General features: G+C 67.1%; 5 protein-coding genes across 6 annotated transcripts; 1 reads left to right on the top strand and 4 right to left on the bottom strand.

The window, feature by feature from the left end:
• Positions 1-10: 10 nt before the first annotated feature.
• PRPF19 (pre-mRNA processing factor 19) lies at positions 11-4,892 on the top strand. The gene is made up of 16 exons (XM_075163470.1): positions 11-204; positions 349-498; positions 939-1,015; positions 1,115-1,256; positions 1,394-1,467; positions 1,586-1,648; positions 1,758-1,799; positions 1,900-1,974; positions 2,218-2,293; positions 2,534-2,643; positions 2,843-2,998; positions 3,077-3,146; positions 3,327-3,412; positions 3,880-4,050; positions 4,240-4,345; positions 4,517-4,892. Exons 1-16 carry the CDS (start codon positions 186-188, stop codon positions 4,612-4,614), a joined length of 1,515 nt encoding a protein of 504 aa, XP_075019571.1. The 5' UTR covers positions 11-185; the 3' UTR covers positions 4,615-4,892.
• A 291-nt stretch (positions 4,893-5,183) lies between these two features.
• On the bottom strand, positions 5,184-9,594 carry ZP1 (zona pellucida glycoprotein 1). Its single transcript, XM_075163468.1, has 12 exons — positions 9,435-9,594; positions 9,045-9,166; positions 7,814-8,968; positions 7,681-7,774; positions 7,383-7,526; positions 7,066-7,250; positions 6,875-6,972; positions 6,508-6,635; positions 6,237-6,426; positions 6,007-6,157; positions 5,607-5,691; positions 5,184-5,508 (listed from the first exon to the last, which is right to left on the bottom strand). The coding sequence occupies exons 1-12, from the start codon at positions 9,592-9,594 to the stop codon at positions 5,405-5,407; spliced, it is 2,616 nt and encodes an 871-aa protein (XP_075019569.1). The 3' UTR covers positions 5,184-5,404.
• A 1,502-nt stretch (positions 9,595-11,096) lies between these two features.
• Positions 11,097-13,549, bottom strand: LOC142088286 (acyl-coenzyme A amino acid N-acyltransferase 2-like). Its single transcript, XM_075163465.1, has 4 exons — positions 13,482-13,549; positions 12,343-12,812; positions 12,002-12,204; positions 11,097-11,755 (listed from the first exon to the last, which is right to left on the bottom strand). The coding sequence occupies exons 2-4, from the start codon at positions 12,803-12,805 to the stop codon at positions 11,168-11,170; spliced, it is 1,254 nt and encodes a 417-aa protein (XP_075019566.1). The 5' UTR covers positions 12,806-12,812; positions 13,482-13,549; the 3' UTR covers positions 11,097-11,167.
• Positions 13,550-14,514: 965 nt separating this feature from the next.
• CCDC86 (coiled-coil domain containing 86) lies at positions 14,515-17,195 on the bottom strand. Of its 2 annotated transcripts, XM_075163467.1 has the most exons (4): positions 16,973-17,195; positions 16,330-16,459; positions 15,612-15,686; positions 14,515-14,930 (listed from the first exon to the last, which is right to left on the bottom strand). In XM_075163467.1, exons 1-4 carry the CDS (start codon positions 17,158-17,160, stop codon positions 14,811-14,813), a joined length of 513 nt encoding a protein of 170 aa, XP_075019568.1. In that variant the 5' UTR covers positions 17,161-17,195; the 3' UTR covers positions 14,515-14,810. The 2 variants fall into 2 exon arrangements, with proteins under 2 accessions (XP_075019568.1, XP_075019567.1); XM_075163466.1 differs by lacking the exons at positions 14,515-14,930; positions 15,612-15,686 and adding an exon at positions 15,693-16,138.
• A 297-nt stretch (positions 17,196-17,492) lies between these two features.
• LOC142088014 (membrane-spanning 4-domains subfamily A member 15-like) lies at positions 17,493-20,006 on the bottom strand. The gene is made up of 7 exons (XM_075162819.1): positions 19,955-20,006; positions 19,600-19,773; positions 19,129-19,248; positions 18,821-18,877; positions 18,185-18,340; positions 17,924-18,043; positions 17,493-17,714 (listed from the first exon to the last, which is right to left on the bottom strand). The coding sequence occupies exons 2-7, from the start codon at positions 19,768-19,770 to the stop codon at positions 17,706-17,708; spliced, it is 633 nt and encodes a 210-aa protein (XP_075018920.1). The 5' UTR covers positions 19,771-19,773; positions 19,955-20,006; the 3' UTR covers positions 17,493-17,705.
• Positions 20,007-22,464: the final 2,458 nt, after the last annotated feature.

The following is a 22,464-nucleotide window of genomic DNA, read 5'->3' as shown; positions in this document are numbered from 1 at the left end:
TCCCGGGGGCGCTGGCGCGGTGCAGGCCGGGAGCGCTTCCGTTTCCGGCGGCGGCGGAGCCCGCGTGAGCCGTTGGGAGGGTCGCGGCGGCCGCTCGCGCCGCCCGGAACCGGAACCAGAACCGGAGCCGCCACCGGAACCGGAGCGGGCCGCAGCCGGAGCGCCGCGACCGCCCGACGTCCGCCATGGCCCTCATCTGCTCCAGTGAGTGCGGAGGCCGCGGAGGAGGCCCCGCGGTGGCGGGGGGGGGGGGGATTACCGGGCTGTGGGGCTCGGCGGGGAAGCGGCGGCCGGCAGGGCCCGCCGGGCCCTCGTGGGTGCCGTAACCCCCGCTCCCTTCCCTCCCAGTTTCCAACGAGGTGCCCGAGCACCCCTGCGTCTCCCCGGTCTCCAACCACGTCTACGAGCGGCGGCTGATCGAGAAGTACATCGCGGAGAACGGCACCGACCCCGTCAACAACCAGCCCCTCTCCGAGGAGCAGCTCATCGACATCAAAGGTAGCAGGAAGGCGGGGGGTGGTTGTGCCGGTTCTCCCCGGGGGAAGCACCGGGGGTTTCGCCGTGTGAGGAGCGGGGGGGCGGGACGGAGGGGCGCAAGGTGTTTTGGGTGCCGCTGGGTTTATTAATGTGGGCGCAGGACTAGGGCCAAAAGAAGAGGCTTGGAGGAGAAGCAGCGGTGGGGGGGGGACCCCGGGCAGACGCCAAACCTGGCCACTGTGTCCTGAGCCATGAGTCCTGAGAAAGGATTTCCCGAGGGATTGGTCAGCGATGCTCCCCCGGAGAGCGGGGAGAGGCAAACCATCGGCCTGACGTGGTCGGAAGGCTGAGCTGAAGGGATCAGGTTGCTGGGGAGGGTAGGGACAGCGTTGCGGCTGTCGAAAGGGACCGACACGAACGTTGAGAACACGGTTGACGCGTTCACGCTGTCTCGTTGACAGTCGCCCACCCGATCCGGCCCAAGCCTCCGTCTGCCACGAGCATCCCAGCCATCCTGAAAGCCCTCCAGGACGAGTGGGTAAGTGCTGGGTCGGGGTTGGGAACGAAGCTGAGCGCCGGCAGCTGCCTGCGCTGGGGCTAACGCGTTTCCCTGCCTGACTCTGCCTCATCCCGTTAGGATGCCGTCATGCTGCACAGCTTCACCCTCCGCCAGCAGCTGCAGACTACGCGCCAGGAGCTGTCCCACGCGCTCTACCAGCACGATGCCGCCTGCCGTGTCATCGCTCGGCTCACCAAGGAGGTCACCGCCGCCAGAGAAGGTGACGTGGGGGCTGTGGGCCTCGGGGAGGGGGGAGCTGGGGAGGAGAGGGCAGCGCGTAGCGATCGCTGCCCTGGACGCCGTCTCCTTTCCCCTTCAAGCGCCTATTAAACTTGCAGCCTTTCTCTGCCTCCGCAGCTTTGGCGACTCTGAAGCCGCAGGCTGGCCTCATCGTGCCCCAGACGGTGCCGTCCTCCCAGCCAAACGTGGCGGTGAGTCCCCACTGCCCGTCTGGGCACTTTTCCCCTTGGTCCCCCGCTGCCAATCTCCACTCGTTTCCCCTGCGTTCCCCCTCTGGGTGTAACCAGCCCCCTTCTCTGTCCCGTGCAGGGAGCTGGGGAGTCCATGGATCTGGGAGAGCTTGCGGGCATGACCCCCGAGATCATCCAGAAGGTAAGGGCTCTTCCACCTGCGCTGCTGCAGCCTTCGGCGGTGGCCGGTCTCCAGCTTTCCCCCGTGGAACCCCCAGTCAGTCTGTGACCGCCCTTCTCTTATTTCACAGCTTCAAGACAAGGCTACGGTGCTGACCACGGAGCGTAAGAAGGTAAGCGGCCCCGTCTTGCTCCGAAGATGCCGCGGCAGCCAGGATGTGCCGTGCCCCGAGAGAGGCCGATGTTTATCTCCGCACCATTTTCCTTTTGCAGAGAGGCAAGACTGTTCCAGAGGAGCTGGTGAAGCCGGAGGAACTCAGCAAGTACCGGCAGGTCGCCTCGCATGTGGTGAGTGCCGTGATGCGGGAGCGGGCTTGAAAACTCCCCGGTGTAGCTGGGCATCTGGGCAGAGCGAGGAGAGCGTCGTGACTCTCTGTGCCGCAGCCAGCAGGGACCTGTGCTGGAGTAGGTGTGGCACAGGCTTTCTCTGTGGGAATGAAACACGCTGGGCTCCCTCAAGGGCCTCTCAGTTCCCTCTGGGATCGTTTTCTTGCTTGCGGCATTAATCTGGCGTCCTCCTACCTCGCGCAGGGGCTGCACAGCGCCAGCATCCCAGGGATCCTTGCCTTGGACCTCTGTCCTTCCGACACCAACAAGATCCTCACCGGTAAGGGAGCCAGCTCCGCTTGCTGGGGACTCTGTGGTGTCAGCTAAGAGCCTGCGGCTGCCTGGGAGCAGGTCCCTTTCTCTCTGCTTTTGGGGGATAGAGGTGGGGCACGGGGCACGAGGGGTTCTCTCACCTCGTGGCAAAGCTTCTCAGGACGGTGGTCGCCAGGAAAGGCGCGTGGACTTGGACTTGGTGGGCCACAGACTCCCGTCTCTCACCTCTGCCTGCTTTGTTTTCCAGGCGGGGCTGATAAAAACGTCATCGTCTTTGACAAGAGCTCAGAGCAGATCCTGGCGACGCTCAAGGGGCACTCCAAGAAGGTTACCAGTGTCGTCTTCCACCCCTCTCAGGTGGGCTCAGGCCCGCGTTCGGCCTCTTCCCTCACAGCCAGGCTGCCCCAGATTGGGTTCTCTGGGCCCTCTTCTGGTGCTCTGTTCTCTCCGCCTCACGCAGACTGGTGATGGGCCGGTTCTTGCCTGTAGAAAGCTCTCCCAAGATGGAGAGGTGAAGGCCTTTTGATGTTAATTTTCCTGCCTCGTCCCTGTTTAGGACTTGGTGTTCTCAGCTTCTCCCGATGCTACTATCCGGATCTGGTCTGTGCCCAACGCCTCCTGCGTGCAGGTCGTCCGTGCCCACGAGGGCTCTGTCACGGGGCTGAGCCTCCACGCGACAGGCGACTACCTCCTCAGCTCTTCCGATGACCAGGTGAGACCCAGCCCCGGGCCACGACCTCCCCCCTGGCTTTTTATCTCTCTCCCCTCAACGCGCTCTCCTCTCCTCCAGTACTGGGCGTTCTCGGATATCCAGACAGGCCGTGTCCTCACCAAGGTGACGGATGAGAGCTCTGGCTGTGGTAAGGCTTACGGCTGAGTATCCCCCGCCCTGGGGGGGCTGTCGCGAGCCTGGAGAGAAGGGATTTTTCTGCCTGTGGATCCCTGGACTCCTGGAGCACAGAAAAACTCGGGAGGGGGGGGGCCTGCTAACAAAGTCAGAAAGTCTCCCCAACCCTCTGAATCTCCCCGTGTCTCCGCAGCTCTCACCTGCGCTCAGTTCCACCCGGACGGGCTCATTTTTGGAACAGGGACGATGGACTCTCAGATCAAGATCTGGGATCTGAAGGTAAGGCTGGCCCTGGGTGCGCGGGGGGGGTTTGTCTTGTGACGAGGAGGTGTTTGTTGCGTCCCCAAGAGAATCGGTGAGGAAGAGGAGGGTTCGCAGGCGGGCTGCCTAGCTCTGCTGCGGGATGACTCTGGGCTGGATGTGCGTGGGCCTTGCTCAGTCCCGCGGCTGTGAATTCGTCAGCGCAGCCCCACGTTAGCGATGCGCTGTAGCTGCGGCGCAGGAGCAGCTCCGGCTGTAGTCCCACATCGGCCTGTCGAGCCGTAGTTCAGGGCAACAGCGCCTGGAAGCGCCTCAGTCTCCGTTCACCCCCCTGCGTTTTAACTCTGAAGCAGACTGATGACGCAGACTGACACAGGCCGCCTCCCCGCCCAGCTGCGCTTGCAAGGATCTGCTCTCTGATCTCCCGGCCGTGAGGGTGCTGCGGTTCCCCGCCGGCAGCCCGTCTCTAACTGCCTTATCCCCAGGAACGCACCAACGTGGCCAACTTCCCGGGGCACTCGGGCCCCATCACCAGCATCGCCTTCTCCGAGAATGGCTACTACCTGGCCACGGCAGCGGACGACTCCTCTGTCAAGCTCTGGGACTTGCGTAAGCTCAAGAACTTCAAGACGTTGCAGCTGGACAATAATTTTGAGGTGCGTGACCGTCCCTTTTTCCCCCCCCGACGGGCAGGCTGGCAGGCTCCTCTCCCAGTGCCCACCATCCCAGGCCTGCGCCCCTCTGCTCTGGGGGAGCCTGACGCGGAGGTGCTGCCCCCCAGCACCCCGAGAGGCCGTTTGGAGCTTCCTGAGCCTGCTCTGAAGCCTCCTTCTCCTCCTCCGCAGGTGAAGTCTCTCATTTTTGACCAGAGCGGCACCTACCTGGCCCTGGGCGGGACGGACGTCCAGATCTACATCTGCAAGCAGTGGACGGAAATCCTCCACTTCACAGGTGAGGGGTTGGGGGCTGTGGGAGGGCGGAGGCGGGAGGGGAAGCGGGTGGGTCCCCTCCTGGGTCTGCAGAGCGAGCTGTGGGGTGCAAAGCGCTACCCCCCCTCAGCGGGGAGCGGGAAGGGGCCAGCTCCCCTCGGTGCCGTAACCGCGGGCTGTCTTCCCTCCCCAGAGCACAGCGGCCTCACCACGGGAGTGGCTTTCGGCCACCACGCCAAGTTCATTGCCTCAACGGGCATGGACCGGAGCCTGAAGTTCTACAGCCTGTAACCCCGGGCGTGGGGCCGGGGTCTCGCTGCCCTGCTGGGATTTGGGGTGGGAGGGCGGGAGGGAATATCGGGACAGGGTGGGAGGGAGGCAGGTGGTTCGTTACTTCTCCGGGCTCCCCTGCCGTAGCTGTTGGCAGAGGGGAAGTTGGATGTCGCCTTCCCCGTGCTTCATGGATTTTGTCGTTTTAGTTTTCTTCTTTCCAGTTTCGTGTTTGTCTTTTTTGGCTTTAGATTCTGTTTTGTGGTTGTTAATTGATGCAACAAAAGGCTCCAACCCCGGCGCTGGTGGATGTTTGTGGCGGGGATGTGTGGAAGGAGGGAGGGAGGGGAGGAGTGTGCAGGTTTTGTAAGCAGTTACCTAGTTTCATTACGGAAATAAAGAACTATTCACCGTAGCGGCGTGTGCCAGCCCTGCCGTCCCGGGGTACGGGAGGCTCCCGTGACGGGCCGGGGTGCAGCACAGAGGAGAGGAGGCTCCGACAGAGCGGGCAGGAGCGCGGGCTGGGTCGGGGAGCATCGCAGCCCCCAGCCAGCGGGACTGAGGGGGCAGCTGGGAGGGGGTGTGGGACGGGGACAAGGGGACCCTCCTCTTCCCTCCTGTCCCCTAGGGACAAACCACCACCGCCTCTGGCTATGAGCCGTGCTCTGCACTGGTTTATTTTTCCAGCTTGCCCGGAGATGTCTGGCTGGAGGCAGGAGCTGCACGGGAGGAAGAGGAGGAGGAGAGTGAGTTAGAGCTGGGATGAGGGGCAGTTTGGGAGCGGCGGGGCACTCACCCAGCGCCTTCGGGCTCAGCCTCTCCGCAGCTTGGGGACCTTTGGGAAGGTGACGCGTCCCTGGGAGGTGACCATACCCACAGCTTCAGCTGTCCTGTCCCCCAGAGACCGACGCGCTCCTGGGGAGGGACGCAGGGGGTTGGTGTGGAAAGCCGGGGCAGGCGGCGGTGCCCCCCGTGGCCGGCTGCCGAGGAGGCCGGCGGGCACCCAGGCTTACGTGAGGGCACTCCCAGCTGGCAGGAGGGCCGGCAGGGCTCGGGCTGTGCGAGGTGGCACACGGAAGCGCTGCATGAGATGTACACCTGGAAGCCACGGGTGGGCCAGCGTCGGTGGCTGATAGTGCTGGGGGGCCCGGAGATGGCGCTCGGAGCCCCGAGGAAACCCCCCCCCCCTTAAGCAGCGTGGGCTCCCTGCTGCCGGGAAGCAGCCGGGAAGCCGGAGCAGCACGGGGCAGCGCCGCTGTGCCGGCACCGTGGGCAGCCGGGGCGGGCTTTGCTCAGGAAGGGTGCTGGGGTGGGTTTGGGGGTGTTGGGACGGGGTTTGGCAACACTGGGGGGGCTCGGGGACCACCAGCAGCCCCCCGGGGTGATGGTGCAGGGCAGGCCTGCCCCCCTCACCTCTCCCTCCAGCACCGCCATGGAGGGGGGCTCCACGAAGGTGAAGGTGGAGATGACGAAGCGCTGGTAGTGGCTCGGAAAAGGCAGCTGCGGCGAGGCCGGTCCCACGGGCACGAGCTGGGTCCTGTAGTTGTCCCCTGCGAAGGGGCACCTGGGCGTGCGAGAGGGACCCTCGGTTAGTGCGGGTGAGCCCCCCCCTCTTCCATCCTCCTACCCTCCCCTCCGCTCACCCGTCCACCAGGATGGGCCACTGGGGCTCAGCCGCGGCGTCGGTGCTGGGGGACGCCCAGCAGTGGTGCAGGACCAGCACCAGGTTGGGGTCCGTCTTCTGCAGGAGGCGAACCTCCACGTAGATGGGGTCCCGCAGCACCTTCACCAAGGGGTGGTCGCCGTCGGGGTGGTAGGAGCTGTAGGTCTCGTCTGCGGGAAGGGCGAGAGGCTGAGGGGGCTGAGGGTGGGGGGCGGCGCTGGGGGGGGGGTGGCGGCGGCTGGGCTGCTCACCGGTGGCGATGCGCAGCTGGAGCCCGAGCGGCCCCGGCAGGGCCAGGGGGACGGCCGTGGGGGGCACGGCCACCTCCATGCGGAGCGGCAGGAGGTCGCTGGCGTTGTAGATGCAGCGAGCCTGGAGGCTGAGGGGAGCAGAGCAGACCTAGGTGCCCCCCGCACCATCCAGGCCCCCCCCCCCCCGTGGCATCAGCTCCCCCAGCCCAAGGAGGGGTGGGTGCCCCCGGTCCTGGCACCGAGCACCCGCAAGAGAAAGGAGGGGGGGAGCTGGTCCGGGGGGTGCTGCGGGCAGAGGGGGAGCAGGACGGGCTTTGCTGAGGGGGGGTCCCAGCTCTCTGCCCGGCTTAGCCCACCCTCCCCTTACATGTAGATGCTGTCCCGCGTGATGGAGCCGCGGGGGGACCCCTGGACATCGATGGTAGAGATCAGCTGGTTCTCATAGATCAGCCGGTCCTCGATCACCTGCGGCGGACACGGGGTCAGGGTCCCCACCCGCGCTCTGAGTGGCTGGGGGGGGGGGGGTCTCGGAGAGGTGTGGGGGGGTCACATCCCTACCTGGACGGTGGTGCCGCACTGCGTGACGGGGAAACGGAACATCACGAAGGTCTCCGTCATCCTGACGGGCTCGCAGCCGGCCTGGGCGCTGGCGAGGCGCACGCTGTCCAGGTTGTAGGGCTGGGTGGCGAGGCCCCGCGGCACCACCAAGACGAAGTGCCCGTCCAGCAGGCACTGCACGGTGGCTGCGGCGCGAGGGAGCCCCTCCATCAGCCTGAGCAGCCCCCCGCCACTTCTCCACCCCGGCAGGTGCCGGCCGAGGCGGTTGGCAATGGGGCGTCCCCAGGGATCGCCCCCCCCCCCAGCACCCTACCCACCCGTGTTGCCGTAATAGCAGGGTGCGATGCGGTCCATGTCGTCGTAGCAGCAGCCCGCCTGCGCGCACGCCTCCCGGCCCTGCGGGGCCACGCAGGGCATCCTCCCCACCCCCACCTGGCACTGCTCCCGCGTCAACTGGGTGCCTGGGGTGGCAGAGGGGGGGACGCTCCCCTGAGCATCGCCCCGAGCAGCCCCCTGCCCGCCCCGAGCATCTCCGCACGGCTGTGACCTGCTGCTCCGGGGACAGGGAGGACGCAGCCCCCGCTGCCACCCCTCCATCCCACCCCCTTGGCTTACCTGCCCCTGCCGAGGGGTAGAAGAGCGCCGTGGATTGCAGTAGACTGGGCTGGGATTGAAGCCCAGGACGCAGCAAGCCAGGCTGGGCTTGGGGCTGCACTCCTGGGCGCACCAGACCCGACTGGAGCTGAGCCTGAAGTCCAGGGCGTACCAAACCCGGCCGGGACTGGGGTCCCGGGCGCACTAGACCCGGTCGGGGATGGCTGGGAGGTACCGGCCCGGTTTGGCTCTGGAGAGCCGGGCGCACCTGGGACTGGGACTGGGAGCCGCGGTGAGGCAGCCCAGCTTGGCTCTGGAACCCAGGGCGGAGGAGACCAGCTTGGGAGTGGGTCTGAAGGCTGGGGCGAGATAAGCCTGGCTGGTTTTGGGGCTGAGCTCCTGGGCGTACAAAACCTGCTCGGGTCTGAGCACCGGCGTGCACTAAGCCAGACTGGACACCGGGGTGCACCAACCCAGGCTGGTTTTGGGGCACAAAGCCTGGACGAAGAAGACCTGGTTGGGGCTGAGCTCCGGGGTGCAGCAGCCCAGGCTGGTTTTGGGTCTGAAGACCTGGGTGAAGAAGACCTGGTTGGGTTTGAGCTCTGGGGTGCAGCAGCCCAGGCTGGTTTTGGGTCTGAAGACCTGGGTGAAGAAGACCTGGTTGGGGCTGAGCTCTGGGGTGCAGCAGCCCAGGCTGATTTTGGGTCTGAAGACCTGAGTGAAGAAGACCTGGTTGGGTTTGAGCTCTGGGGTGCAGCAGCCCAGGCTGGTTTTGGGTCTGAAGCCCCAGCTGGGGCTGAGCCCCGGGGTGCAGCAGCCCAGGCTGGGCTGGGGGCTGCACGCCCGGGCGTATTAAGCCCCGCTGGGGTTGGGTGATGGGGTGAACCATGCCAGGCTGGGGCTGAAGCCCCGGGCGAGCCTGGCCAGGCTGGGGCTGAAGCCCCGGGCGAACCAAGCTGGGCTGGGGTTGGGGCTGCAGCCCAGGGTGCACCAGGACTGGCTGGGTCTGAGCCACGGGGTGAAGCTGCTCCGAGTGGGCTTGGGGAGCGAGCTGGGGTCCCGGGAGGGTGAGGGCGGACTGGGACACGTGGTGCAGGAGGCCAGGCTGGGACAGGGGGACAAGGACGTCAGCCTGGGTCTGGTGGACACTGTTGCCCCGAGCGGCCTGGTGCTCGGTGTGTGCGTTGCCGTCCGTGAGGATCTCGTAGTCCCCCGGCTGCGGGCAGGTCATGTTGACTTCGTAGGAGGCGGCCAGGACCCCGCTGAGCAGCATCTCCTCCAGCTGCACCCTCAGGACGTAGCGGTCCTCCTGCGGCGGGGCGGGAGGGACAGTCACCCCCAGCCCGCCGGCGCCGGGGGGACCGCGGGTGGGACGGGAGCCTCACCTTCACCAGGACGTGGCAGCCCTCGTAGCCGGAGGAGAAGACGACGGCGCCGTCCGCCCCGGCATTGAGCCAGTGGAGGCAGATGGAGCAGTTGGCCACGTCAAAGTGGGTGCCGAACTCGTCTGCGGGGACACCGCGGGCACGGGGGCAGTGAGGTGGCACAACCGGGTTCCGTGATGCTCCCCGGGGAGGCAGGCGCACAAAAACCCGCCCCGGCAGCACCGCCCCGCGCCAAAAGCTCATTCAAGCCATTGGGCTCATCCCATCAGGGCACCAGCACCCCGGGGCACTCGGGTTTTGGGGTAACCCCAGGGCGATCCGGCGCACGCCACCCCAAAGAGAGCCGGGGTGGGGGGCGGGGGGGCTCGTGCCCGCCTGCCCCCCACTCACCCATGACTTTGAAGCGGACGGTGCGGCCGCGGGTGGGGTACGCCAGCAGCTGCATGCCGTAGTCCCCGCAGTCGTAGCGGTACCGCAGGCGTGAGAAGGCGGCTCCCGGCCCCGGGGGCAGGAGGAGCAGCAGCAGGAGGAAGGAGCAGCTCCGTCCCATGGCGGCGGCGGCGATAAGCGAGGCCGGAGTACGGGACTTTCCGTCGGTTGGCACTGCGGCCACGGATTTATACCGGCTGGGACGCGGTGGGGGGGATCAGATGACCGGCGGGGCCGTGCCGGGACGGTGCCTCCTGCCCCGTGGCGGGGGGACGAGCTCTGTCCAGGGCTCCTCGCTCCCCTGCCGCCAGCGACCTCGCTGCCCCCGGCCCCGCCGTCACCTCCCGTGGCCGTGCCGGGGTGACCGGGGAGGAACCGAAAGCTGTTCAAAGAAACAGTTTGTCCCACGGGGGGAGAGCCTGTCCCTCCAAACGGGGACTGGAGACGGCTAGCGTGTGCCCACCTTGCCACACAGCCTTGGGGGTTGCCACAAGCCGGTGGGGACAGTGGTGGCCTCTGCCTCCCCGATGGACACCCAGGGCGGCCGTAGGACCGGGAGCCTGCGGAGGGACCGGGGGAGCACAGCGACATGGCTCCGGTGAGGTCTGGGGGACAGGGAATTGTCCCCAAATCCCCTGCTGGCAGCTGCACGCCCCGGCTCTGCCCCGCTGGCAGTGCCAGGGGTACCAGAAGCCCTTCAAAGAGCACTTTGTGCCACGGCGGCGAGGAGTCGGGAGGAACTGTTCCTACAAATGGGGAATCGAGACTGCTGCCCTGAGCATGGCGCGGGGCCAGGGGTCCCCCAGCCACCCCTCGGCCCAGCCATCGCCTTCCTCCGCTCTGGGGTGCTCCCCAGCACCCCACTTTCGTGCCTGGCTGGGTGCTGCCCTCGCCCTCGAGCGAGGGTGGTCGCGGTCCCGCCGGCTGCACCGGGCACCCACCGGCTGTGCCGGGCACCCACCGGCTGTGCCATGGGGGGCCCGAGCCCCGGGCTGCTCATCCCCGGGCTCCCGGAGGAGCCGGCTGTGGTCAAGCGATGGGCAGGCAGGCAACGAAAAGCTGGAGCCGAATTTTGCCGGCGCCCCGGGCGGGGAGGAAGGACCTCGGTCCCCTCGGGTGAGCGCAGCGCTTTGTGGGTTCCCTCTGCCTCCCTTCCAGAAGTTTCCCTCCTAGGTCTTGTCTTTATTGCAGACTAAACTGAGTCACCCCCCCACCCGCCCTCCTCCCCGCCTCGCCGGTGCGACGGTCACGGCCGGCTCCTGCACCCTGCCCCGGCACGTGCCGGGCGCGGACGTGCCCGGATGCCGTCTGCCATCCTGCAGCCCAGCCCGAGTGCCAGCCTCAGCGGTTTTTAGGTGTTTAAAACCCTCCTCCCTGGTGGGAGCCGCCGTCCTCGGCATTCCCAGGGGAAAACCCACCCCCGGCTCCCACCGGCTCGCGGCACCGAACCTGGGCTCACGGTGAAAGGGCGCGCGAAGCCGAGGGTTTGGCCGTAGCCCCCCGAAAACCTTAACTGCCTCATTAAAGAGGTATATGTACCTATATACACAGAGGGGTCCCCCACGTGCCGTTGCGGAAGCTGGTGCCCCCCGCCCCACGAGTGCAGGCAGGAGCAGGCAGCACCGGCTGGCAGGGCACACTTTATTGAGCGGGGGGACGAGCCCCGGGGGGGCCGCCCCGGCCCCTTTCCTCCATCACAGCTTCATGGTGGCGGCGGGACCCAGGTGGAGCTCCAAAAACTGGACGATCTCCTGCCACGAGTGTTCCTGGGCCCTGGCGTGGGGTTGGGCTTCACCCCCCCACGCCACCGGCCGGGGGGTGCCCCGGATGCTGGAGATGCTGCAGAGGGGCGAGCCGGGGGGCTCGATCAAGTGCCCGGCCCCGGGGTAGGAGAGGAGACGGCAACTCTCCGGTGGCATCCGTGCCATGGCCAGCTTGGCGAAGAGCTTGCTGTTGAAGCTGCGGTCGGCCTCCCCCACCACGAAGAGGACCTTCCCCCGGACCTTCTCGGCCGGGATGGCCGAGGCGCTGTAGGCGGGGTCCTGGGGGTCGGCGAAGATGGCCGAGTTGTCCAAGGCGCCCACCTCCGTGAAGATCACGCGCTCGGTGTAGTAGGGGATGGGGGGGATGCGGAGGTCTTTGTAGATCAAGGGGTTGCCGTGGAGGAAGGCCGTGCCGTTGATCCACACCGTGGCCACCACCTGCGGGAGGAAGGTGGCCATGGCCAGGGCCACCTCTGCTCCTTTGGAGACGCCAACGACGCCCACGCCGGGGCCTCGCACCTGCAGCGGGGGGAAACGGAGCCAGCTGGCAGCACCGCTCGCCAGGACGTCACCGGCACGTCCCCAGTCACGAGGACAACAACCCGCTCACCGGGACGTCCCCGGTCCCCAGGACATCCTGCTCGTTGGGATGTCCCCAGTCCCCAGGACACCTTGCTTATCAGGATGTCCCTGGTCACCAGGACATCCCGCTCACCGGGACGTCCCCCCAGTCCCCAGGACGTCCCCCCACGCTGCAGGACTCACCTTGGGGTGCCGGAGGAGCAGCTCGGCCGCCTCTTCAAAATACTCCAGGTCGAGCTGGGCCAGGGTGCGGGGCAGGTCATCGTAGGCGAAGAAGGCCAGCGCCAGCACCGTGAAGCCCCGGCTGGCCAGCAGCCCCGCACGAAACTCAATGAGGCCACCCGCACCCCCAAACAGGTCGATCACCCCCGGGAAGGGTCCTGGTCCTGCGGGCAGCCAGAGAGATCGTCACTGCGGGGGGCAGAGGAGCCACCGGTGCCATCCCGCACCCCGGGGGTCCCGCCTGGCCCCCCGGAGGGGGTCGAGGCCAGGCATCCCGGGGTCCCCTGCGCCCCACTGCTCACCGGGTGGCAAGAAGAGGGCACCACGGACCCTGCCCTCCCGGATGGGCACCCGCTGCACACCGGGACCCACGTACCACCGCTCGGCCTCGCAGGAGGCCAGCGGCTGGTCCTGGGGTCCGGTGACCAGGCAGAGGCCATCAAAGACCTCCAGACGGACACGGAAGGGGCTGCCGGCCACGTCCCGCTTGACCAGCCGACGGAAGAGGGTGTCGGGCTGCAGGAACCAGAAGAGCCCCATGGGCCAGACGCCGGCATAGCTGCCACCCAGGGCGGCGTGGCGCCCGGGGTCCACCTCGCCCGCCCCGTCGGCGCGGAAGAAGGCGCGTGCCTGGAAGCGCTCGCCCTGCTCGTCCGTCAGCGATGCCCGCAGGGTGACCAGCTGGGAGGGGGACAGCCCCCGCACCTGCACCTGCACCGGCCGGTCGGCCAGCGAGGACTGCGGCGTCACCGTCACCTCCACCATGGTGCACCTGGGGACGGAGATAAGCGTCACCCCCGAGCATCCCACTCAGCCCCGCGGTGGCCCTGCCCAGGGAGGGGGCTGCTTGGTGGCCCATCGCGGGCTGGCAGCAGGGGACTGTCCCCAGGGACCCTAACGAGGGGCCCTGGGACGTGGCGATCACACGATGGGGTTTGCAGCCCAGCCAGTCCCGCTGGTATCCCTCCTTCCCTGGTCCCCGTCCCCCCCCACCCCGAGGACACGCAGCGCCGCGCCCCTCCCACCCTTCGACCCCCAATCCCCCTCCAGCAGCCCCCCCAAACCTGCCCGGCAGCAGGGACACCCACAGAGACACCCCTTTTTCTTCTGTCCCCCAGCCCTGGCGTCCCCAGCACCCACCATTCCCTCTCCCCATCCTCCTCCTCTGCACCCCAGGGCCAGACTGGGCAGGGGGGGCAGGGGCTACGGCCCCCCCAGTCCCGCGCAGACCCCGATTCCCCTCCGCGCGGCGGGGCGGCCAGGCAGGCCGCGGCAGCACGCAGGGAGCCCGGCGAGGTGCTGGCACCAGCCCAGGCCTGGGAGGAGACGCCAAGTTCACCCACTTACGCCCTGCCAGGAAAGCAGCCCCCCCCCCCCCCGCAAAACCCTGGCTGCCTGCAAGCCCTGAAGCCACGGGGATGGGCTCCAAGCCCCCTCTTACCCTGGCGGGGCGAAGGCTGGGCTGGCGCTGCGGCGCTGGGGAGGGAGTGGGTGGGAGAGGCAGGGCGCTCGGCAATCATTAACGCAAGACGCAGCGAGGGCAAAGCCCTCCTGCCCGATGACCCGGGCCAGGCTGGCAGCCGCCCCACGGCTCCGCTGCACCCCACAGCTCCTGCCAGGCCCCCCCCTTGCCTGCAGCACCCCTCGATGGGGGCTGCCCTGGGCGTGGGTGGGAACCCCCCCAAATTCATACTCAGTGGGGGCAACGGGCTGCAAACCCCATCGTGGGATCGCCCTCGTTAGGGTCCCTGGGGACAGTCCCCTGCTGCCAGCCCGCGATGGGCCACCAAGCAGCCCCCTCCCTGGGCAGGGCCACCGCGGGGCTGAGTGGGATGCTCTGCCCCCCCAGATTGGGGTCCCCCAAGCCCCTGTGATGCCCCCAGCTTCGCTCTGCCTCGGGGGGCAGAGGGCCAGCCCCCCGCCCCCCCCAGATGAAGCTCCTGGGCCGGCGCCCCACGACGCCCTCCCACGCCAGGGCTCCCCGCTGCAAGCACGGGCTTATCCTCCCCCCAGCCTCGCGTCTGCCCACCCAGCGACACCCCTGGCCCCCCACCCCGCTGGTCTGGCTCACCGCAGGCTGAAGACACGGCCCTCCCCAGGAATGCAGAAAGGGGCGTTTATAGAGCAAGAAAAACCAGGAAGGTGAAGAGATCCGTCTGGGTTTCCCACTCCAAGCCACCCCCTTCCAGCACCCCCTCCTCAAGCCCACCCACACCCCCGGAGAAGGGTGACAGGAGGCTGTGCTGCGCCGTGCACTCCCCTGCCACCTCCGCAGCGCAGCAGAGATGCGTCCCCTCCCCTCGTGACAGGCTCCAGGGCTCATTCCAGGGGGGGCGAGACCCCTTTTTGAGAAAGGGGAGCCTCAGCGGGGCGAGGGGCCGTGGTGATCCCAGCTGAGGGAGATCTGCCTGGGCAGAGGGAAGGCCCCGAGCTGGAGCCAGCAGCCCCCCCGAGCCGTTGGAGGCGAGTCTGGGTCAGTTCCTATTCATTTTTATAACGAAAAAGCAGATTTGGGCAGGTGAAGCAGTTCTCCTTCCAGCCCCTGGCTGTCAGCAACACCCCGACTTCACAGGGCAGGGGGGATCCTGCGGATTCCTGCGGATCACGGCGCTGCGTAACCGGCCGCAGCTCCGTCCCGCTGTCTGTCCAACACCGAGGGCCCGGGCAGCGACTCCTGCCCACCGAGCCGAGGAATCGCCCCTGGAGAGGAGCGGGACCCACAGAAACCCCAGCTGCCCGGGCCGGGTGCCGCGGTGCCCCGTCTCCCATCTCAATCCGTGGCTGCTTTGCGCCGCACGGGTGTCTTCTGGAGCAGGGCCAGCGTGTCCCGCTTCTCCACCCGCCGCAGCTGCTTCTTCTTCGCCCGCTTGAGCTTCAGCGGGTTCCGGATCTGGGTGGGGGGGAAGAAGGGGCTTTCAGGCACAGAGATGGCAGCAGGGAGAGCCAGGCGGGATGGGCACGGCAGGGCTCCCAGCCTCCCACCGCTGCGGCGCGGCCGGCACAGCCCCAGCCGGCGCCAGATCCCTCCGCACGGAGCTGCGGGATGGGATCTTCCTCCTCCCGCCGCCAAAGCAGCAGACGTAGCAATGACCAAAGCCTGTACCCCAAGCCGTCCGCCTCCTGATCAGGTTTACCCTAAAACTCCTCCCTAAATCTCCAAGTTGCCCCAGCTCTTGCGTCGGAGGGGACAGGCAATAACCCCGTCCTCGCCACCACACCCACCCCGAGCCCCGGGGTCTCTTCCAGACAGAAAAGCCCTGACTCCCGCAGACGAAAGCCCGGTGTGCTTGGATCCCCGTCGATGCCGAGTTTCCCTTGCTCTATCGCCCCGCGTGCCAGCGATCCCCAGGGTGACCCCCTCCCTGGTCTTCTCAAGCTTGAAAGAGAAGCTGTCCCCCCACCCCACCCTGCTCGGCAGAGGAGACACCCTCCTGGTGCAGCTGGGTTTGGTTGGATTTCCCCAATCCTCCCAGTGGTGGAGCAAACTGGAGCCCAGTGCCCGGGGTCTGGAGGCCACCAGGTCTGCCAGGCCACCACGGCGTCCCCAGCCACGAGCGGGGCCACGACTCACCACTTGGACGATCTCCGCCTTCCGTTCGTTCTCCAGACGCCGCTTCAGGTTCTCCTCCCGCCGCCGCTTCTTCTCCTGCAAGAGCAGCACCAAAACATTCCCTGCGGGGCCCTCCCTCCGGGTTTAAACCCAAACCAGCATCGACCCACGGCTGATGCAGACGCCAGTCAGGGAACTGCACGGCTACAGCAGCGCGAGCGACACCTGCCCAAGCGTGAAATCTGCTGCACAAAGCCAAGCCAGCAGCGCTTTTCCCCCCCCCGGCACGAGGCTTGAACTGACTGAGCGAGTTTATTCCGACTCAGTGACTCGCAGCACGTGACCGTTGCAGCCTGGATTTGGCAGGACGACAGGGAATTCACCGTCCCGCTTGCCCGCGAGAAGGGCGGCCGGTGGGGTTTGTGAGGCAGGCATCCCGCAGGCAATAATGCCACGGCCCCGACGCGCGGGATGCAGGCAGAGACACGGGGTTTTGTACGGACAGAGGTGGAAAGTCTCTGGTCACGGCCTGACTCCGCAACGCGGCCCTGGCAAGGGGAGCGGGCAGCTCTAGCCGAGGGCTGGGACAGCAGAGCCCCCGGCTGCCCGGCAAAGGTCCCCATGGGGTGTCGGTGTCACAAGCACGGTCACTGCCCCACGGAGACAGCGGGCACGGAGGGGCTGGGTGATGCTGCCCACAGGGTCCTGAGCCCAAGGCCCAGCTCCCGAGCCCCGTTACCTCTCGCTCTCTCTGCTTCCCCTCCTGCAGCTGCCGTGCCAGGTCCTGAACAAGTTTCTTCTCCTGCCGCTCCTTCATTTTCCGTGCCCAGGAGGTGCGAAGGGCCTTGTCCTGGATCATGTGTGAGAACCTGAGCAGGCAGAGGGGCTGTGTCAGCACCCGGAGGACGCAGAGCTGAGCTCCCCGTGGCTCACAGAAACCCTGCGCAGCCTTTCCCCCTCCGGACCCTCTCCAGAAACTCCTCGGGCCAGAACTCTGTGAAACTCCCCCAGCTCAAAGCCTCCCACAGCAGCCTCAGCCCCTGAAGAGTCCCTCCAAACCTTCCCCCCAGCTCAGGACTCCCCCAAAACGGCCTTGTCCTCTCCGTGTCCTCCCTAAACTCTACGGATAGCTCCGGAGTTCCCCTCCAAACCACCCCCGTGGCCCCAGCAAAGCAGCCCTGCCCACCCCACGTCCCTCCCGGGTCAACCCACCCCTAAAACGGCCTTGTCCCCCCCCAAAGTCTCCCCCCAAAGCACCCGCAGAGCCTCTCCCCAGTTCCAGAATCCCCAAACAGCCCTGCCTCCACCAGAGGCCCCCCGAAGCGCTCCTCCCCCGACCCTGCAGACCCCCCCCGCGGCCTGGCCCTCGCCCCCGCGCCCACCTCTTCTTGCCGGGGTCCTTCCACACCCGCCCCGACTTGGGCCTGCCCCGCGGGATGGCCGCCGCCGCTTCCTTTCGCTTCTTGGCGGCTTTCCGACGCCGCCGAGCCGGGGCCGGGGCGGGGGTCGGGGTCGGGGCCGCCCCGCTGGGCTTCTCCGGGGCCGGGGCTGCCCCGCACTCCCCCTCCATTTTCCACGCGGCCCTCTTCCCCGACGGCGCCGTGTGATGACGTCAGAGATGCGCCGCGCCGCACCACCGCGGCCACGATGCGCATGCTCAGAGCCGCCGAGCGCCGCCGCCGAGTCCCCGACCGCCATTTTAGTGTCGGGCAGCACTTCCCGCCTCCCCCACGGCGCTGGGCAGAGGCCGCCATGTTTGTGCCGGGCAGACGCCTGCCGGTGCCCATCATCTTCTCGTCGCGGCGGCCCGTGCCCGGTGCCCTCCACTCCCCCGGTGTGAGAGCCCGGTGAGGCCCCCCCCCCGCCCCCTGAGCGAGCCCCAGAGAGACGCGTGGCCTGGGCTGAGGGGAGAGGCCTTTATTGGGGGCCAAACCCACAGAGGGGAGCGGGCTCCTGCCCGGGGCCAGGCCCAGGGCCGGGGTGCGGAGGGGTCTCGGGATCCGGTCATCTCCACCGTCAGGCACCAGGGAGGCCCCCCCCGGGCTCCAGCACCTCGGCTGCAGCAGGGCTGGGGCGTGCAGTGGTTCTTAACCATGGCTGTGGGCTTGGCCATGGCTACAGCACCTGGCAGAGGAAAAAGGGGGAAATCCCGCTTTTGGGGTCATGCAGAGACACCCCCGTGGGCCACCGGCCCGGGGCGGCCCCTCAGAGGAAAGAAGCGGGTGGGCGACGCCGCCCCGCTCCCGCCGAAACACGAGCCGGCACCCCAAGTCTCCCCAGGGCTCTGGGCTGCGACGGGGCCCCACGACGGGCCCGGCCCTGGCCCCCCTCACCATGCGCGTGTAGTTGTGCTGCTTGACGGCATCGTAGCCGAAGGCCAGGGCTGCCACCGCCACGCAGAACTCCAGGAGGCAGAAGATGACGAACACGGAATCCAGCCCGTTGCTCAGGATCTGCGAGGAGGAGCGCGGAAGGGTCCCACTGCTCGCTGGCAGTGCCCCTCGTCCCCCTCCCCTGCGCGGCGGTCACCCTGCTTGCTTGCCGTGAGCAAGGAGGCTCGGTTCCGCCGCCTGAGCAGGACCGGGAGGCTCTACCTTGTTCTCAACGTTGAAGCACCACTCGGCTTTCAGCTGGTGCAGCGTGTTGCTCTCACAGCCGGGGATGTTGTGAGTGATGGCCGTGGTGTGGACAAGAGCGGCCACCAGCGTGCTCAGGATAACCCCCACGTTGACGACGCAGCAGATCTTCACCTGTGCGGGTCACCCCACGTCAGCCATCAGCAGCTCTGTCCCTTCTGCTCCCACCGAGAGCACAGGAGCTGTGCGGGTGGCCAGAGACCCCCCGCGAGGTGCCACAGAGCCGAGGGAGAAGCCGCTTGGGGCTTTCTGTTGGAGCTGTCCGAGCAGGGGCACCTCGGAGCTGGATTATTCGACTCAGGTCAAATATACTCCTGGAGAAGCCACCCGGGGCAGCCACCCTCCAGGACACCTCTTCTCCCTGGCATCCAAGCCTTGCTCCACCAGGCCCCGAGCATCTTGTGGAGGCCCTGAAGCGTGAAGGATTGCCCACCCTCTGGTCGACGGGGAGAGAGCTGGGCACCTCCCAAGGGTGAGACCGGCCTTAGGACCCTCGCTAGAGGGGTCCCGCCGGCCACTGGGAGCGGCAGAAGTCACAGAAAGGACAGGGGGGATGCTTCGTCCCTCCAGCCTGGCCGCAGGGGACCCCCTTACCAGCAAGATGTTATCTCTTTTTTCACTTTCCACCAGCAGAGAGCCTGAGACCAGGAGCTGCTCAGAAAACAGAGGAAGGAGGGCGTCAGCAGCAAGGCACCCCTTGCTGGCACCCATTCCGAACCCCTCCGGCTGCGAATCGGTGTTCAGGGCTGCACGCCCACAGCCTCCATCCCCAGAGGGGACAGCCAGAAGATGCGGGTGTAAGAGGAGGCCCTGGTGAGAGGGGATCTGACCCCTGATCCACCGAGATCCCCCTGTCCTTGTCGGACGGCAAGGAGGTGAAGGCCAGGCGGGTCCCTGCTTACCAGGAGCCCGAGCCAGAAGAGGACCCCGCTGGCCACAGGGAGTGAAGGGGTCCCGTGCTCCGACACCGTCAGGATGATCCCGAAGCAGACGTGGATGATCCCGGTGAAGATGTGGATGGTCTGGGGAAGGACGGGGGGAGAGGGATCGCCCACCCGGTCACTCTTGGCCCAAAGCGCTGCCTGTCTGCCAGCACCAGCAAAGGATGGATATCACCGTTGCTGTTAGCCGCGTCCCACCCCGATCCCGCTGTCACACCACGTCCTGGCTGCACCCCGCGGTGCCGAGAAGGGACTCGGGACAGCTGGGTGTGCTGGCGCTTGGCGCAGCGGCGTGAGCCAGCAAAGGGAGCCGGTCCCGAACGTCACCTCTGCCCCAGCCAAGGAGAACCTCAAGCAGGGCAATCCCTGGGGATACTCAGTCCCCGCTTTGCCCCCGAGGTGCCCCGTCCCCCCGGGACGCCGCGGTCTCACCCCCAGCGTCTTGGGCTGAGCCCTTCTGAAACCTCTGACTTGAAATGACGACACAGCGGGTGCGGGCAGCCCGGAGCCAGAGGCCAACTGGGCTGCTCGGGGGTCTGTGGCCGGGATGACCTCCGTGATGATCCTCACGCCCCCGGAGTCGGTCACCGTGGTGGCTGCCATCGCCTGCGGGCAGAGCGGGGCTGGGGAGAGGGGGCAGGCGGGGAAGCTGAAGGACCAGGCCAGCTCCCACCCTGCCCGGGGACCTGCCCGGGGTCCACGGTGGCACAAGAAGCACTGATACCCTCTCACAAGGATGTCCCGCACCCCATCCTGCACCCCACACCTCGCCCCCCCACCCAGGTACCTCCTTCAGCCTGGGTTTGCTCTCCTCCTCCTCCTCCTCCCCACGGCCACCGCTAGCAGTCCCTTCGCTGTCCGAACCTCCCCGGGAGGTGGTGGTCGGGCAGGGACGCGGTCCCGCTGCCCTTTGCTCCCTGCAGGAAGTTTGTCGATGGAAATGTCGTCAGGCCCCTCTTGCTCAACGAGGCGGCTTTGCCAACGGAGGGGAGAGAGACTGGCAAACACCCGGCACGCGCCCGCCTGCACGCAGGAGGTGGAGGGAGAGGGAGGCAAGGAGAAGGGGCTTCGCAAGCCCGAGGTGGGCATCCCCTCCGAGGGCTCCGCTGCAGCCTGGGGAAGGGGTTGGACGCTTGTCCCTTGGGATGCTCCGAGGAGGAGACCCCCCCCTGCCCAGTTTTGGGTGAGACCTCTCCATCCCCGGTTGCGGACACTTTGCTCGGGCATCATCTCCACAATTAGCCATGTGCCAGCCCTGGCAGGGTCCTAACGAGGTGCTGGGAGATTCATTTGGCTGCCCTCGTTAGGGCCGCTACGAGACAGCCAGCCCTGGCAGTTCCCCTTACAGGAGGAAAAAAGGAGTGAAACAGGACATGGCACAAAGGTTTATAAAGGTCCCAAGGCAGCTCTTTTATTGCCTTTTTGTTTTTTTCGGGGTTCTCCTTCCTTCACGAGCCCCTCGACCCTGTGGGTCTGTCCCCGCTGAGGACAGCCCACCCGCAGGAGCGAGCCGGGGAGGGGGGCGGCAGCACGGCGTACGGTACTGGACGGCTCCGGCACGGGCCCGGCGGGAGCCAAGGGGAAAGGAGATGCGGTTGTTTCCGATAGGAAATGAGAGCTCAGCCTGGGAACGGAGCCACCGCACATGGCGAGGAGCTCCCGGGGGGCGAGCTCGGAGGCCCCTTCCTCCCTCCGCTGGCCACCGGTCTCCAGGTCTGCCAAAAAACAGCTATTTCCTTCGTGGCCGCCCTCCCCATCTGCTCGCCAGGAGGGCCGGGGTCCTCCCCGCCGGCCTGCGAGGACCCCCCAGGTTTCCTGGACGTTCGACGGGTGCGGGGTAGGGTGCTGTGGGGTAGGATGCTGGGTGCTGGTCCCATCCCCTCTCATCCTCATCCTCCCCTGTGCTCAGCAAAGTCCCCAGCACTGGGTGCTGCAGAGAGTCCGGCTCTGGGACTGCACAAAGCCCCTCGTTCCCTCCCTGCTGTGCAGGAGAAGGGGACGGGGGGCAAACGGGACGAGGTTTGACTCAACCTCCACCCATGGGACCGGGGACGGTCTGGTCTGGTTCGGGGAGCGAGCGGGGGGGCGCGGGGCTGGCGGACATGGCTCTTGGGCTTTTTCCTCCCTTGGAGGCGGCGAATGTCTGACCACTGCCCGAGGCTTTACCCGAGCTGTTCCGTGGTGGAACAGGAATATTTAGGTACAGGTTTTGGCATCTCTGAGCTTGGCCGCAGGCAGCCAGGGTTGGCTTCACACCGCGTTGGCAGCCAGCCTTAGGGGCCCCAACACCCCTGCCTCTGCCCGAGCCCCTCACCGCAGACCCAGGGAGGGCCAGGACCCTCCGCGGTTCCAGCTGAGGATTTTAGGAGCAAGCGGAGCAACTTTTGGAAGCGCCTTTTCCTTTTCTTTGGCCCTAGAGGGAGCTGAGACGCCTGGTTTGGAGGCACACGGCTTCCAGAGCTCGGCAGAGGCTTCCAGCGCTGAGGCCAGCAGCGGGGTGCGATCCCCAGCGAGGGGTGAGCAGCAGCAGCCCCCCCATCCCGGGCTGCCCGGGGGGAAACCAGGGGATCGGTGGTACCAAACCTGGGCACACGGAAAGCGGCCACGTCTCGGTGTCTCCCGCAGAGGGACCGGCAGCACGGCCACGTCCTTGGCTCTTGAGTTTGCAGAGACACTGGAGCGAAGCCGTCAGGCCGCGTATCCCTGCAGACCCTGTGTTTCTCCGGGGACTTTTCCGAAGGCTTTCTCTGCATCCCTGCTGCGTGGGCTGGAAACCAGGGGACTGACCAGCGGCTGGCTGGGGCGATGGCCAAGAGCCTGGGAGCAGGCTGGTGCCGCAGAGGAGGCAGTGGGATGCTGGGCAAGCCTCAGCAGCCGAGCTGGGGCTGCGGGGTCTCAGCTCTCCCCTGTCCCGTATTGGGTCCTTACGGCCAGGCCATTTCCCCAGCTCCTTGTCCGCTGGCTGAGGAGAGGGAGCGCAGTCGGTCTGTGCCCTCCCCGTGCTCCCACGCACCGGGGAATGGGAGGATTTTTGGCACAGCAGCAGGAGTTGTTTAGCTGGTAAACCCAGAGCGCGGCTGAACGCTGGCCCCAAAGATTTGCCCATAGCTGGGGGGCGGGAATCCCACCAAACCAGCCTGAAGGAGATCTCAGAAAAGAGCTGGTAGGACAGAGCCGGCCAGCAACGATCAGCGAGCTTCTGGGAGGCAGCGGGAGGAGAGGGCAGGGGGCTCGCCGGGCATCGCAGCCCGCCTGCATCCCCCATCCCACGGTGGAAAACGTCAGGCGGAGAGAAGC

The sequence above is a fragment of the Calonectris borealis genome, chromosome 14 (genome assembly GCF_964195595.1).
Source record: "Calonectris borealis chromosome 14, bCalBor7.hap1.2, whole genome shotgun sequence".
NCBI classification, from domain to species: Eukaryota; Metazoa; Chordata; class Aves; order Procellariiformes; family Procellariidae; genus Calonectris; species Calonectris borealis.
The sequence above is the reverse complement of the archived record's forward strand: the minus strand, read 5'-3'. Positions and strand labels throughout refer to the sequence as shown.

Excerpts from the sequence above, each read along its gene's own strand:
- PRPF19 (XM_075163470.1), top strand. Across the intron at positions 2,999-3,076 it reads TCAGCTCTTCCGATGACCAG|TACTGGGCGTTCTCGGATAT; the intron begins GTGAGACCCAGC and ends CCTCTCCTCCAG. Across the intron at positions 4,346-4,516 it reads GGAAATCCTCCACTTCACAG|AGCACAGCGGCCTCACCACG; the intron begins GTGAGGGGTTGG and ends TTCCCTCCCCAG.
- ZP1 (XM_075163468.1), bottom strand. The coding sequence starts at position 9,594 with ATGGGACGGAGCTGCTCCTTCCTCCTGCTGCTGCTCCTCCTGCCCCCG. Across the intron at positions 6,973-7,065 it reads AGTGCGGCACCACCGTCCAG|GTGATCGAGGACCGGCTGAT; the intron begins GTAGGGATGTGA and ends TGTCCGCCGCAG. Across the intron at positions 5,509-5,606 it reads CCAGCTGGGAGTGCCCTCAC|GAGCGCGTCGGTCTCTGGGG; the intron begins GTAAGCCTGGGT and ends GTCCCTCCCCAG.
- CCDC86 (XM_075163466.1), bottom strand. The coding sequence starts at position 17,160 with ATGGAGGGGGAGTGCGGGGCAGCCCCGGCCCCGGAGAAGCCCAGCGGG. Across the intron at positions 16,460-16,972 it reads AAGGACCCCGGCAAGAAGAG|GTTCTCACACATGATCCAGG; the intron begins GTGGGCGCGGGG and ends CTGCCTGCTCAG. Across the intron at positions 16,139-16,329 it reads GGAAGCAGAGAGAGCGAGAG|GGCCGCGTTGCGGAGTCAGG; the intron begins GTAACGGGGCTC and ends TCCCCTTGCCAG.
- LOC142088286 (XM_075163465.1), bottom strand. The coding sequence starts at position 12,805 with ATGGTGGAGGTGACGGTGACGCCGCAGTCCTCGCTGGCCGACCGGCCG. Across the intron at positions 12,205-12,342 it reads TGCCCTCTTCTTGCCACCCG|GACCAGGACCCTTCCCGGGG; the intron begins GTGAGCAGTGGG and ends GGCTGCCCGCAG. Across the intron at positions 11,756-12,001 it reads TGCTCCTCCGGCACCCCAAG|GTGCGAGGCCCCGGCGTGGG; the intron begins GTGAGTCCTGCA and ends CCCCCGCTGCAG.
- LOC142088014 (XM_075162819.1), bottom strand. The coding sequence starts at position 19,770 with ATGGCAGCCACCACGGTGACCGACTCCGGGGGCGTGAGGATCATCACG. Across the intron at positions 18,878-19,128 it reads TCTTCTGGCTCGGGCTCCTG|CTCCTGGTCTCAGGCTCTCT; the intron begins GTAAGCAGGGAC and ends TTTTCTGAGCAG. Across the intron at positions 18,341-18,820 it reads AAAGAGATAACATCTTGCTG|GTGAAGATCTGCTGCGTCGT; the intron begins GTAAGGGGGTCC and ends TGACCCGCACAG.